Source organism: Mastigoproctus giganteus, chromosome 8 (genome assembly GCF_048544385.1).
Source record: "Mastigoproctus giganteus isolate SK-2022 chromosome 8, ASM4854438v1, whole genome shotgun sequence".
Taxonomy (NCBI): Eukaryota; Metazoa; Arthropoda; class Arachnida; order Uropygi; family Thelyphonidae; genus Mastigoproctus; species Mastigoproctus giganteus.
The window spans coordinates 219,594,631-219,610,435 of record NC_143582.1 but is presented as its reverse complement, the minus strand read 5'-3'; the positions used below and the strand labels follow the sequence as shown (position 1 = coordinate 219,610,435).

Here is a 15,805-nt window from a genome sequence, read left to right as displayed (position 1 = left end):
TTGCACATGGAAGACTGTTGTACAAATTGGAGTGGTATGGCATTAAGGGTAAGTTGCTACATTGGATAAAAGGATGGTTGAGTGGGAGATGACAGAGAGTGGTAATCAATGGACACTGCTCTTCATGAACAAATGTTATTAGTGGAGTTACCCAGGGTTTGGTGCAGGGCCCATTGTTGTTTTGTGTATTCATCAATGATATTGATGAAGGTATATCAGGTTTAATGTCAAAGTTTGCAGATGATACAAAGGTTGGCAGGGTTGTTAACGACAGTAAATACAGTATGCTACTCCAACTGGATCTAGACAAGTTGGGCAAATCGGCTGAGAAGTGGCAACTGAAGTTTAACATTGACAAATGCAAATACAAATGAAGATAATCCCACAGTGCCTTTTGGTATCTCTCATATTGTGGGATTATCTTCACAACTGGGTTGTCATGTTTGCAATACCAGGGTGTCTGCCCACACACCGATGAAAGGCCAACAAGCTTTTAAACGGTGCCGTTTGGGCGATGGTGCCCACCGAGAATAAGTAATAATAGTCTTCTCTATTAGTGAAGTGTTACTTATTCGAGGTAGTGCAATACATAGTAACTTGTTGTGAAAGATGAGCATAATATGCTACTGTGTACTGTGATGAAAGGAAAGGAAAGACTGAATTAAAGGAGACAAGGTTATATCAGTATACAGTTAAAAAGAATAAAATAAGATTTTTTTTAATCATATTTTATTATTTTTTTAAATTTTGGTTGAATTTTCCAGAGGGTTATGGTTGTACCATTATTTTCTTATTTTCTCAGGGTCTTATCCCTCCCACCATCATCTGCATGAAAAGCTATTTTAACACAATTGCTACCATCTATATTTGAGGGGGTGCATCCAATTTGCTATAATTTTCAGAATGATGAGCAATTACTTAATACTGCCTAACAATAAATAATGGTTAATATGTAAAAGCCTGGAATTCATAGCTAAAAGGAAATACTTACTTTTGGGATGAGATATAAATCAGAACAAACCTCAAAATTTTACCAAAATTTTTTCATGTGGATTAACTGCAACAAGCAAAGAACATATAAAACTGTATAACTAATGAAGAATTGTGTCATTGGATGCCATTTGATACACATATGCATCACAGCACATCAGTTTGGTGCCATTTTATGCTTATATGCATCAAACGCAGTGAATGTGTTAACAGGAAATTTGATATTCAGTAGTATCTTCCTTTCTTTTGGTTATTTGAAATATCCAGGTTCATTTTGTACCAGGTCATTTCTACTGATTTTTTTTTGTGTTTATTTTATTTTTATGGTTCTAAAAATCATTTATTTCTATTTCAACACACAATAGTGCTTTCAGTTCAGTAGACTTCAAAAGATTAAAAAATTGTATGGTCACAAAGCTACAAATATGCAAATTCATCAATGATTTATCCTCTCTAGTTTGAAGTTCCATGCCTCTCTCTCTCTCTTTTGCTCTCTAACTCACAACCTCTCCCCCTCTTTCTCACTTTTGATGAGTACTAATAATTTTCTGTCACAAAAGAGCAGTATAGTTTGACTGGAAATGATTTGTAAAATGATTTAATTGTAAAATGTAAATGAAAACCAACTTGGAATCAGGACTTAGCCAAATTACAACTGGATTACTACTGGTTCGAAGCCAAAACTGTCTTCCGACTGGCTGCTTATACCTACCTCAAAGGACTATTTTCTGATTTACTTTCATCAAAAAATACCAATCTATATCCATTTGGACTTCACTCCATTTAACACCTAACATCCACTGAAACAATATTCTGTTTTAAAATAAAAACTTATTCATTTATTATCTTAATATCTATTACAAATTTGGAATGCTCGTGCAGCTTATAAATACTTTTAAAGAATGCATAATCATTTAAAAAGCATACCTTGGCCATTGAGTTGACTCGTTCAATATAATAATCTGGATAATGTTCAGAGGGTTCTTCTGGTTCCTTAAAATGAAATAGTAAAAATTATACAAATTTTTTCTAAAAGGGAATTTACAGTTCTAGCATTTTTTTTGTTTAAAAATGGGCACTCAATTAATTTATAAATATTACAAGCAAATGTATAGAATTTATAAGAGAAAATATTTGCAATAATCACACAAAAAGTAATGATTTTAATTTTTTTTTTTTTAAATAAGAAATGACATTTCAATATTGAAAGTAACAACAGAGTAATAATTGGTTGAACACACAAAAACGTATCTGTATACTTATTTTCCAACATAGTCTCCATTACAATCTACACATATTTCAACTAACATGGAAACAATGCTTCCATGTGATTGTTGGTTATTAATATTATGAATCCAGCTAAATTCACCATTTCTGAACTTGTTAACTCACCTCACAGTAAGTACATTAACAGCATTTTCTCTTCCTATAAGATAATTGTGGATGGCTAACATTTTTTTCCCTTCTGCATCAAAAATTTGATGACAGTTCTTAGCTAGTAATGCAGTTTCCCTTTTCTAATGATTACATAGCAATTGCAATAACATTATTCAGAAGAAATATTGGAATCAATACTTTTGGGTTTACCCTCATATATGCTTACCAGTCTACATCATTCCAAATTTAATATTTCTGGTAGCAGATGACATACATTTGTTCATGATAAATTACCCAGCTTTACTGGAATCCAGGTATAAACTGACTGTTGATGATCCTGCTCGGGTTGCTGACAAACTGAATGAGTATTTTGCATCTACATTCACACATGAGGAATTCTTTACTGAAGGGGAAGCCAGAAGTTTATCAAACTGTAACAGAGAGCTAAATGATTTTGTAATAACTGAGAGGAAAGGGGAAGAGAAATTGTACCTGGGGTAGATGGGATATACCAATTATATTAAGGGAGGCAGCGAAGGAAATAAGCCAACCCTTAGTCATAATTATGAGAGCATCTTTGGATCCAGGGGAGGTCCAAGCAGACTGGAGATGTGAGAATGTATCCCCAATTCACAAAGGGTGACATGAGTAATTACAGACCTGCTAGTTTAACTTATGTTCAAGGGAAAATAATCGAGTTACTGGTAAAAGAAGTAATGCAAGATCATCTAGACAAAGCTGCAATTATACTTCAGATACAGCATTGGGTTTGTTAAGGGGATATCTTGTCTAACCAATTTGATTAGATACTATGATGTGGTCACAAAGGAAATGGATGCAAAAAAAAAATTTTGATATCATATATTTGGATTTCAGGAAAGACTGATACTGTTACGTATAAAAAACTGCTGTACAAACTGGAGCAATGTGGCATTAAGGGCAAGCTGCTGCTATGGGTAAAGGGATAGTCGAGTGGGAGAAGACAAGAGAATGGTAATCAATGGACACTGCTCTTCGCAGATTAATGTTATTAGCAGAGTTCCCCATGGTTTGGTGTTGGGCCCATTGTCGTTTTCTGTATTTATCACAGATACTGAAGAAGGCTTATTATTATTATTATTATTATTATTATTAGCCATATGGTGCAAGGAAGCCCGAGGTTTACGCTACACCAGCCAAAAAAAAAAAAAAAAAAATCTGAATTACCCTGAGAGAGAGAGAAAACAAGAGTCAGAAGTAGAAACCAAGCAAGAGACGAATGATGATATCAGGCTTAATATCTAAATGTGCAGATGATACAAAGCTTAGCAGAACACTTAATTGCAGTAATGAAGGCATGCTGCTGCAACAAGATGTAGAAGAATTAGGCAGATGGGCTGATAAATGGCAACTGAAGTTTAACATTGGCAAATGCAAAGTACTGCATATGGGTAGCAGTAACCCCAGAGTAATGTACTAACTGTGTGGTACTACACTCAGGGTAGTGGAAAATGAAAAAGACCTGGGGTAATTGTGCAGTCAGATATGACGTTCTACTAGCATTGACAAAACCCCATGAGCTGCCATGGAAGCTCATGGGGTTTTGTCAATGATATACAGAAATTTTGCTTGTAGGGATAAGGAGGTTATTATCCCATTGTATGGTCAGGCCACACCTTGAGTACTGCATACAGGTCTGGAGGCCTCATTTTAAGAAGGATGTAAAGCTACTGGAATGAGTGCAGAGAAGGGTGAGATTGGTGAGGGGGGAAATGGGGTGCTCTTACAAAGAAAGGCTTCGGTTCTGCAAATTGCAGCATCTGGAAACTAGGTATCTGCGAGATGATCTGATTGGGGTGTTTAAGGCCTTGAATGATTTGAGCAAACTCAATGCTGATGAGATTCTTCCTCTTGCTCAGATTATGCACATGAGGGGGCATAAATTTAAATTGAAGAAAGGCAGTTTTAGAATAGATATGCAGAAATTTGCCTTTAGCCAGTGGGTGGATTTGTTGGAACAAGCTTCCATCTGTTGTAGAGGTTGATAGCTGAAATAAACTCAAGGAACAACTAGGCAAACCACTGGAGATGGATAAGTAAAATAGGATTTTTTTTTTTTTTGACTGATGCTGTATAAGTTTGCTTATTTGCATCATTTGCCACTACTAATACTAACAACAATTAAAAATTTCATTGAAAAGGTGAGGTACATGTTGGCTTTTTTTAATAATATTTCATTTTAACAAATGATCCAAATGGCCAAAGTGTTTTTTTTTTTTTTTTTTTTTTTTTTGAGATATGTTTCAATTATTATTATTTTTATTTCAATTTTATATTCTCTTCTTGTATTTAAATCCCAGTTTATTTTTGAAAAAAAATTTTCAAATATGTGGGTACATGCATTTTAGTAAAGGTAAATGTAATAAAATATAAAGGTTTTATCAAATTCTTAGATTATTATTGGAATAAGTTTGAGGCCAATGTATTGTAGAAATTCAGAGGGCAGCTGGACTGATACCTGTGTGTGTGTGTGTGTGTGTGTGTGTGTGTGTGTGTGTGTGTGTGTGTGTGTGTGTGTGTGTGTGTGTGTGTGTGTGTGTGTGTGTGTGTGTGTGGCGATGCAAGAAGAGTCATTACTAATACAATTCAACCAGCTAAGAAATATATTTTTCTGTTTTTAACATTATGCTGCTCCCTTCTTACTACTTCCAATTTAATTTATTTAATTATATTTTTTCATTAAATTATATTTCGCGAAGTTCACTATCCACTACTTTTCGATCAAATTCTCTTGCTTACCTTTGCAAAATATTCAATTGAGAAATGTATTCAAGAATTACTCATATTCAATCATTACAATAAAACAAACAACAATATAACTTTTTTTGTCCTTATATGACACTATTTATTTACATATCTTTTTCAGTATACAGTTTACTATATGTTTTTTTTTTTAACTAAGAAATTTAATATAAATGATCTTACTGTTTTTTTCTGGAGATAAAGTTGCCATTTCTTCTCAGGAGGAAGGCTAAACATCTCTTCCTTTTTTGCAGCAGTGAGATCAAGTTCTTCCTAAAAGAAAATTGTAGGCACAAAATTTAATTAAAATGAGAAAATAATGGTTTAAAGTGTTACAATACAACAGGACTTCAAATATCTGAGCTTCTGTTAATTGAAGTTTCTGTTAAATGAGCTATTTTGGCCAAAAATAAAGTATTATTCCAGTTATGCAAATAACAATGATCTGAATTTTTTTTTTTTTTTCAAGATAATTGGAGAAGGATGTTATGTGGTGGTTTTCCATGAAATCTAGACTTTGGTGGTTTTCCATGAAATTTCTATAATGACCACTCTTATACCATGTGAATATTAGATAGTTCTATTAACTAAATCTCTATACATTAAGGTAACATTTTGGCACCGTGATGGAACCCATCCTCAGACCATACATCTTAAAACTATAAAACTATCTTAATATCTAAATTGTATAAGAGTGGATCATTAGAGAAATACAGATTCCACTTTTTTTTCCAAGATTTATTATTTTTTTTTTTGCTTTAATTTTCGTTCTAAGAAATTTTAAATTTATATATTTAACAGTAAGAAACAAAACTATCACATGGATATAATAAAATCCAACATTCCACTCATATAAAGCAATATGAATGAAGTAAAGAAGAGTAAATTTCATCCAATCACTTTTGAATAATACCAACCACTCATTATGATGCCTGAAAACTTCAATTCACTGTTAAAAAAAAAAAAAAGTTATACATTCATCATTACATAAATTTCTGCAAATAAAAATTGATGTAACATATAATTGATTATATTTTAACCTGAATTTTTATGCAACATATCAGTATGCTGGTATTATATAGAAACAGCACGGATTTATCAGGCCTGCTTGTCCTTTTTCACTGACTCATCAAATATATATATATATATATATTTTTTTTAAAAAAAACTTCCATAAATAGGGAATTTTTCTGCATAGATCAATAAATTCTGTAATATATTTGTCGGGCATTTTGCAGCAAAGAACAAAAATAGAGAAAAAGTATGAACTGTACATTAGCTATAAGTTGCTTTCATAATGAAATAATTTCATCATTAAATACTAATTTGAATCAAAAACTGAAAATTAATGGATACATTATGATGAATATATATACCACAGAAACCAACAGCTAGTGAAAATTTTAATGCCCATCAGATCGCTATTAGATGGGCAAAATCACAAGAAGAATTGAATGCAAAACAATTGGAACCTTACAACAACAACAGCAACAAAAAAAGCCCGACTTCTTTCAAGCAGTAAAATACAATATTAACAATTATTTTAAAGTTGTACAAGCATGTACAGTATATAATGCATAAATAATAAATGCAAATTTCTGTAATTTTCTCTCATTAACATTTTTCCAAATTCCCTTATAATGTTACAAATAGAGTGCATTTAAAATCAATTAACTATTAGGCTTTTTATACCAATGATCCAATTTCAATGCTACCACACAAGGCTTTTTATACTAATTAAGAGATACTGTTCAAGACATAGACCTAGATGGATGTACATGAGCTGATGAGACTCATGAAAGAGAAGAAAAATATGTGACACACAAATATCAAGTATACAGAGCCCTACAGTAGATATAAACTAGTCTGCAATCAAGTTACAAAGGAGGTTAGACAAGCCAAGGAAGATTAAGAGAAGTCTGGTAAAGAAAGCAAAGAAAAGCAGCAAAGACTTCTTTACTTATGCAAACAGTTAAAGGAAGGGGATGAATCACAATGGTCTGCTAAATATGAATGGTTTAACTACTGATGATCCTGCTCAGGTTGCTGAAAAACTGAATAGATAGATTGCATCTACATTCACACAAGTTTTCAGGAATGGAAATATCAGAAGCATATCATCTAACAGGGAGCTAAATGATTTTCTCATAACCAACATGAAAATGGAAGAGAAGTTGTTGAAACCAAACGTAAAAAAAAAGCACCTGGGGGTGTTGGAATCTACCCAATTATATTAAGGGAGGCAGCAAGGGAAGTAAGCAAACCTTTAGCCATAATTACAAGAGCATTCCTGAATTCTGGGGAAGTGCCTATAGATTGGAGATATGCAAATGTTACCCAAATTGCAAAGGGGGGGGGGAATTAAAGAGTGATGGTAATTACAGACCTGTTAGTTAGACTTCTGTTTCAGGGAAAATTATGGAGTCACTGATCAAAGAAGTAATGCTGAACCATCTAGACAGGAATGAATCCATGCTGCAGTTACACCATGGATTTGTGAAGGGGCAATCCTTTCTGATCAATCAAATCAGATATTATGATGCAGTAACAAAGGAACTCAATGTAAAAAAAAGAATTTTGATATCATATACTTAGATTTCAGAAAAGCTTTTGACACTGTTCCACATGAAAGACTGCTGTACAAACTGGAGCAGCGTGGCATCAGGGACAAGTTACTGTTATGGATAAAAGAACGGTTATATAGGAGAACACAAAGAGTAGTTATCAATGGACTCTGCTCTTCTTGGCCTACTACTATTAGTGGAGTTCCCCAGGTTTCAGTGCAGGGCCTATTATCGTTTTCTGTATTTATTAATGATATTGTTGAAAGCATATCAGGATTAATGTCTGCAGATGATATGAAGGGCACGGTGGTTAATGACAGTAATAAGGGTATGCTACTGCAATGTAAACTGCAATGCAATGTACTCAATGTAAAAAAAGAATTTTGATATCATATACTTAGATTTCAGAAAAGCTTTTGACACTGTTCCACATGAAAGACTGCTGTACAAATTGGAGCAGTGTGGCATCAGGGACAAGTTACTGTTATGGATAAAAGGCACAGGCCTCCGTAGCTGAGTGGTCAGGAGCGGGAGTGCAGTAGCACACGCTCTTTGAGTAGACAGGGGTTCAAGCCCCTGACTGCTAAATACGGTCAATCAGCAAACCCGCACTGGACCAGCGTGGTAGATTATGGTCCATGTCCCTCAGCATGAATTGTTGAGGAGGCTTCCATCCTGCAGTGGGTTGATAATGGCTGCAGTTTACTGCAACAAGACCTAGACAAATTAGGCAGATGGGCTGAGAAACGGCAACTGAAGTTTAACATCGACAAATGCAAAATGCAACATACTGCATATGGGCAGCAGCAGCAATCCTAGAATAACCAACTGCATGGTACCACACTCAGGGTAGTGGACAACGAAAAGGACCTGGGGTAATTGTTCTCTAAGTAGTGCAGATGGGCTGTTAGGACAGCTCATTGGATTTTTTCAATGATATACAGGAATTTTTCCAGAAGGGTTAAGGAGGTGATTATCCTGTTCTATAAGGCAATGGTTAGGAAATTGGGAATAGTTTTTGTAATAAAGACAGATGGAACAGAATCAAAATATGTCTAGCTGGTGCAAAAATGTGATTACTAACCAGTTGTAGGTTTTTAAAGGGACTGAAAGGTCTATGGCTATTCATGTGGAAACTAATGTAGCATAAGCTCTCACATTGATCACGTGGAGTTTCATTTTAGTAGAACTGTGACTGGAGTGTTATTTTTTTGCTGTGATAAACATGAATTGGAAGGGAGGTGACTAGAAAACATAGTCAGACTCATTCTGAAATTGATATATCTGGTGAGTATGACACCTCCATCTGGTTTGCTTTGGGTAATTCTGAGTGGTGGATGTCCTAGCATGATTAACTTTCTTGTTTTCTCTCATCTTTATAGGACAATTTAAACAACACTGTATGTTAGAACTAGACTAATGATTTTCAGATCAAGACTTATTTTGCTTGCATGACTTTTGCATGTGGAATGACTTTAAGCTGCACATCTTTGGACTTTTCAAGAAGCTCAATGTCTTTTTTCAGATGAGGTCTCCATACTTGAACACAGTATTCCAAATGTGGTCTTACAATTGCCTTATACGGTGGGACTATGACCTCCATATCTCTACAGGATAATGTTCAATAAATCATTGTTAGGACACCATGGGCTTTTCTGGCTCCCTGTTTACACTGTTCCCTGGCTACCTCTACTGTTTTTAATTCAATCCACCAAGCATATATTTTTTTGGGGGGTTTCTACTCCCCAAGTGTACAACCTTGCATTTTGCTGCATTAAAACATAGCCACTTTTCTGACCATTCTAGTAGCCTCTTCAAGTCATCCTGAAGGAGCTTGGTACTGATCATTAACTACTCTACCAATGCTCAATATCTTATAGAGAGCCTTCCTCGTAGTTATATAAACAAGATCGCATATTATTCTTTGAGTGATTTCAGTTAGTTCTTCTAAAAAGGATACTACATTTGGAGCTTGTTATTAACATTTTGATACTAAGCATTTGCTGTGACAATGAAGGCTTATTCAAATCAAGAGAGGGCAGATGTGCATCTCATATATGGACTTGCTACATATATGAGATGCACATCTCATATATATAGTCAAGGCAAGACACCTGTATGCAGAAAACTTCCCTAATCATCATGTGCTAAATAAGAACACCATTCAGGGAATACATAAATGCCTTTCAGAAACTGGTTCATTTAGAAAACGAGTTTCAGATGGTGGTAGACCCATCAGCACTAGAACAGCAAATCCGACAAACACCTGGAACTTTTGAGTGGGTGAGGAGGTCTATGAGGTGTTCTGGTTTGTACAGGTGGTACTTGTGCATATGCCCGTTCCAATATTCCCTGTCAGAGACTTGGTAATTTGGAATCTCCTCTTTTCGATCTTCTCTAGCTTAAAATCTCTCTACCTCATTCTATCAAATTCATCTGTTGTCTCTACCATTCTCCCAACTCCACCAATCACTTGGAGTTCTCTGACTTCCTCTCTTTGCAAATTGACTTTCTCCAATCCAACTTTCCTAACAGTGAGGTAATTTTCTTCAGTGATTTTAAATGTTCACAACTCCAGCTGGCTTCCGTTTTCTAGTCACACCAACCCAGCTGGTCGAGATGCTGAGGATTTTGCAATTACTAATGACCTTGCACAGATGGTTCATTTACCTACAAGAATACTGGACAATCCTAATCATACAGCCAACATGGTTTAGCTTTTTCTCACAAACAACCTTTCTAAGTACATGGGTGAGGTGAGGGATCTTATAGGCACCTCAGATCACAACTTGATGATGGTCTCTTCTCCAATGGAGAATTTCACTCGTGGTGGCCATTCTCAACCTTGTAATGTTTGGCATTACAAAATTGCAAAATAGGATGACCTGCGAGATTTCTTTTCTTCTTTTCCTTGGTTGGATTACTGTTTCAAAACTTCTGATGTCAACGTTTGCTCAGATCGTGTCAGTGAAATTATTCTTTTAGAAATGGAATCCTTTATCCCACACTTCACTTTAAAATCTCATCCTTTATCTAAACCTTGGTTTTCCAATAAACGTGCCAGGGCTGTTCAAGAGAAGGAGAATGTTGCATATCGTAATTGGCTTTTTTCCAATTCTTCAGTTTCATTTTCTACCTACACCAAAGCTCGCAACAATTGTAAAGCAGTTATTAATCAGTCCAAACAAGATTTTGAACAGGCTAAGAGTAGAAAACTTGCTTCTTGCCCTAATGGTAGCCAAACATTCTGGTCTCTTGCCAGAGCTATTGGCCGCAACTTTTGCCCATCTCTGCTCCCACCTCTGTCAAAACCAGATGGTTCTGTTGTCACTTTGGCCAAGGATAAAGCTGGCATGCTAGCATTCCATTTTTCTTCCAACTCATGTATTAATGATTTGGTAAAACACGTCACACCATTCAATGGGCGCTGCTCTTCGTGGACTAATGTTATTAGTGGAGTCCCACAGGGTTCGATGTTGGGTTCACTGTTGTTTTGTATATTTATCAATGATATTGATGAAGGTATATCAGGCTTAGTATGGAAGTTTGCAGATGATACAAAGGTTGGCAGGGTTGTTAATGACAGTAATGGTAGTGTGCTACTGCAACAGGATCTAGAAAATTTGGGAAGAAGGGCTGAGAAGTGGCAACTGAAGTTTAACATTGACAAATGCAAAGTACTGCATATGGGTAGAAGTAACCCCAGAGGAACGTACCAACTGTGGTACTACACTTAGGGTGGTAGAAAATGAAAAAGACCTGGGAGTAATTGTGCAGTCAGATATGAAAGTCAGATATAGATGTGTGGAAATTTGCCTTTAGCCAGCGGGTGGTTAATTGCTGGAACAAACTTCCATCTGTCGTTGTCGAAGTTGATAAGTTGAATAAATTTAAGGAGGAACTGGTCAAACATTTAGAGGGAATGGTTGTGTGAATTTTTTTTTTTTGGTTGATGCTGCATAAGGCATACGCTTATACGCTTGCTTTCTTGCATCACATGCCACTATTACTAAAAGAATGTCAGAAGGATTTTGACGAATCTTGATGCTAAGAAAGCTCCAGGTCCTGATGGTATTTCTCCACTTTTTCTCAAAACCTGTGCTCCTGAACTTACTCCTGTTCTTTGCCGCCTTTTTTCACTTTCTTATGCCAAAGTTGCTTTTCTTTCTGATTGGAAATTTGCTTAATCCAGCCAGTTCATAAAAAGGATGACAAATCACTCCCATCCAAATATCATCCCATTGCAATTACTTCAACTCTTTCTAAAGTAATGGAGAAATCAATTAACCGTCAACTCTTAAACTACCTAAAAACCTTCCGTCTGATCAACAATTGCCAGTATGGATTCCGTCAGTGTCAATCCACTGGTGATATTCTGACTTATGTCAGAATATCAATGGTGAATTGACACTGACCCATTACCCATTTAGGGACAAATTCAATTGAAAAGTCTGGCGAAACACAAGCAGTTGCTCTAGACATCTCAAAGGCTTTGCAATAAAGGTCTTTTAAATAAACTTCCTTCTTATGGTTTGCCAACTGTTTTTTGTAATTGGTTATCCAGTTTTCTCTCTGATCGCTCACTGAGGGTGATGGTACTCTGTCTTCTAACTTCTCACACTAATTCTGGTTGGTGTCCCCCAAGTTTCAGTTCTTTCCCCCACTCTTTTCCTCTTGTATATTAATGACCTTCTTCCAGTCAATGGAAATCCTATCCATAATTTTGCCGATGATAGCACATTGAATTCCACTTTCAATTTTGAGAAACATTGCCCTGCTGAATCAGCTTCAATTTCTTGAATATCCGCTACCAATTCCTTAAATGTCAATCAACAGGTAATTTTCCAGTGCTGAAAAATTAGTCAATGAAATGAATAGAAAAATTAGTCAAAAATTTAGTCAATGCTGAAAAAAAGCCGTGAGTTAGAGTTGAATTTGAAAGTGTCTGCAATTCTGCACAGACACGATAGGAGGGAGAATAAGATGAGAGCCTTGTCGATCAATTCGACCCTGGAGAGATTGTGCAAGGCTCAAGGGGTAGAATTTTTCTCAGATTGGTCTGTGCTTGTTAACAGGAGAGACTGCTTCTACAGGGATGGGATACACTTAAATAGACAGGGTGCAAGAATATTTGCTGATACTATCGAGTTAGATGCGTCGGAAAACTGCTAGCTTGGGGAGATACATGGACTAATAGATTAACAGTAGCCGCTGGCAGAAGTAAAAGTGATTCTTGCACTACTATTGAAATGCAATTGAGCAGCAGCCTGGAAAGCAAGGCAATGGGGATTTCCAGTACTGCTGGGAGTTATAGTGGAACAAGTAAGTACATGGGCTGTGTTAGTGTAACTAAGCGTAGAAACAGGTGCATGTATACTTGCATATACACCAATGCTAGGAATATAGTTAATAAATTCGATGAGCTTGAAGTGCTAGTCGAGACACCTAAGGCAGATATTGTTGGGATATGAAAGACATGGTGTCACACAGACATAAGCAGTGCAGTGCAGTGGAGTCTGGGTGCGAGGTTATCCTGTGCGGACATAGCTCCTTGAAGCTCTTGAAACAGAGAAGTTTTTCCTGATTTATTTTCTGATTTATTAGTTTAAATTGTCATATTAACTTATTTTCTAGAGTAGATTTATATTCCTAGTTACGATACTTAGTTTAAAGTTTAACTTAGATAGAGATTTTGTAGATATTACTTAGTATCGGTAACGGTATCAAATCCACGTGTAACAAATTGAACGAGAGGTCTTTTTTTTTAACCAAATTTAGTCGATTTATTAACCAATTGTTGTATCAAAATTATCTTCTATAAGTAAATTATAGACCTAGTCACGATCCTTAGTTTATTCGAATTTGAGATAGCGAGATTTGGAAGCTAATCAATACTTACGAGTCCGTAGAAGTACCGTTCGTGAATTCCCGCCATTTTTACACGATAGCATAAGCTTAGTGTAGTATAGTGCATAATATAATATTGTCAATTAATCAGTAAATCTATTAATCTTGATAAACTTTATTGTAAATTAAATTGTATTTTTAACTCTATATATATATATAACGACTTAATCGTAACAAATAATTAATACATAACTATAGTGGTACACGTGATACGGAAGTTGTATAAAGGGAACTCGTAGAAAACACTAGATACCGAAAAAAAAAAAAAATAAAAAAAATAATATAACATAACTATTTTGGGATATAACTTAAGGATTTAATTTTTGTTTTGAAATTTTATTGAATTAAATCGGAATCATGACTCTGACCAGAGCAGCAAAGCAAAAGGCTCAAGCTAATGGGAGTGCTGTGGTTCAGGGGAGAACTGAGGGGGGCAGTTGCCCTCTGAATCACAGTCTTTTAAAATGCACTGTTTGCTTGATGTTTGCGGAGCAGTCGGGTACGGGACATGATACTGCCAAGGGGGATGTCTTTGTGTGTGCACGATGTAAGGAGTGCAAGGAAATCAGGCGACAACTCAGCGTTGTTATGGGCCTTTATGAGAGCTTGAAGGACAGGGTGGATGCCCTCGAAGGAAATAAATTGAGGGGCCCATCAAGCTCTCAGCTGCCCACATCAACGCCAGAGCTTGCACTTGGTCATCAGGCAACACAGAGGCAGCCCCCTAGGCAGAATGCGCTGGTCCCACAGGAACTAGTAGTTGTTGGTGACTCTATTGTCAGGGAAACGGGGAACATGCTTTGTAAAAAGGATAGGTGGAATAGGACCAGGGTATGTCTGCCAGGGGCAAAGGTTGATGACGTTGTAGAGCGGATATCATCTTTTAAGGGCACAAAAGGTGATATAGTTGTACACGTTGGCACTAATGATATTAAGAGTAGGAGACCGGCGGAATTACTTAGCAAGTACAGGTTACTGTTGAAAAAAAGCCGTGAATTAGGGTTGAATTTGAAAGTGTCTGCAATTCTGCCCAGACACGATAGGAGGGAGTATATGATGAGAGCCTTGTCGATCAATTCGGCCCTGGAGGGATTGTGCAAGGCTCAAGGGGTAGAATTTTTTTCAGCCTGGACTGTACTTGTTAACAGGAGAGATTGCTTCTACAGGGATGGGATACACTTAAATAGAAAAGGTGCAAGAATTTTTGCTGATGCTGTCGAGGCAGTGTTAGGTGGGTCGGAAAACTGCTAGTTGGGGGGGATACAAGGACTAATAGATTAACAGTAGCCACTGGCAGAGGTGGAAGAGATTCTTGCACTGCTTCTATTGAAATGAGCAGAAGCCTGAAAAACAAGATGCAGGATATTTCAGAGACTGCTGGGAGTCATTGCGGTACAAGTAAACACATGGGTTGTGTTAGGGTAGCTAAGAATAGAAACAGATGCATGTATACCTGCGTGTACACCAATGCTAGGAGTTTGGTAAATAAATTTGATGAATTTGAGGTATTGCTCAAAACATCAAAGGCAGATATTGTTGGGATATCAGAGACGTGGTGTCACACAGATATAAGTAATGCAGAACTGGAATTTGGGGAATACAATGTGTATAGAAAGGATAGACAGGACAGGAGGGGAGGAGGGGTTATGCTATTAATTAAGAAACACATAAAGTCCAAGGAGGTGAAGCCCGTCGACATCGATGGACAGGGCAGTGTCGAGTCAGTTTGGTGTGACATAAGCATAGGGAAATCAAAATTGAGAGTAGGAGTGTGCTATAGGCCTAATGACTCTGATGAGTATAATAAGATATTGTACAGGGAAATAGAGTGGGCCAGTAAATCAGAGAGTCTTATAATGGGGGATTTTAATTTCCCAGATATTGACTGGAATTTGTGGGTTGGTCACTCGCACACTAGCAAGGCTTTTGTGGATTTATTGGATGATTGTTTTCTACATCAGCATGTTCGTGAGGCAACAAGAGGGGGCAATACTCTTGATCTGATTATCAGTAGTGATTCTTCATGCATTAAGAATCTGCAGATAAATGAACCACTAGGTGGCAGTGATCACAGTGTGTTGAAGTGGGATTTACTCAAGGAGGTAAGTACCATCAGAGGTAAAGGGAAGGGTTTTTGTTTTCGTAAAGGTGACTATGATGGTCTGAGACAGTATTTAAATTCTATA

At 36.4% G+C, this 15,805-nt stretch overlaps 1 protein-coding gene across 1 annotated transcript in view; it reads right to left on the bottom strand.

Annotated features, from left to right (window-relative positions):
- Positions 1 to 15,805, bottom strand: part of LOC150082307 (disheveled-associated activator of morphogenesis 2-like) — a 201,075-nt gene that overhangs the window by 130,063 nt on the left and 55,207 nt on the right. Inside the window, exons 3-4 of the mRNA XM_090380484.1 lie at positions 5,332 to 5,421; positions 1,918 to 1,983 (exon numbers count right to left, since the gene is read on the bottom strand). Coding sequence (XP_090236610.1) covers positions 1,918 to 1,983; positions 5,332 to 5,421 — 156 coding nt within the window. The remainder of the gene's footprint in view (positions 1 to 1,917; positions 1,984 to 5,331; positions 5,422 to 15,805) is intronic.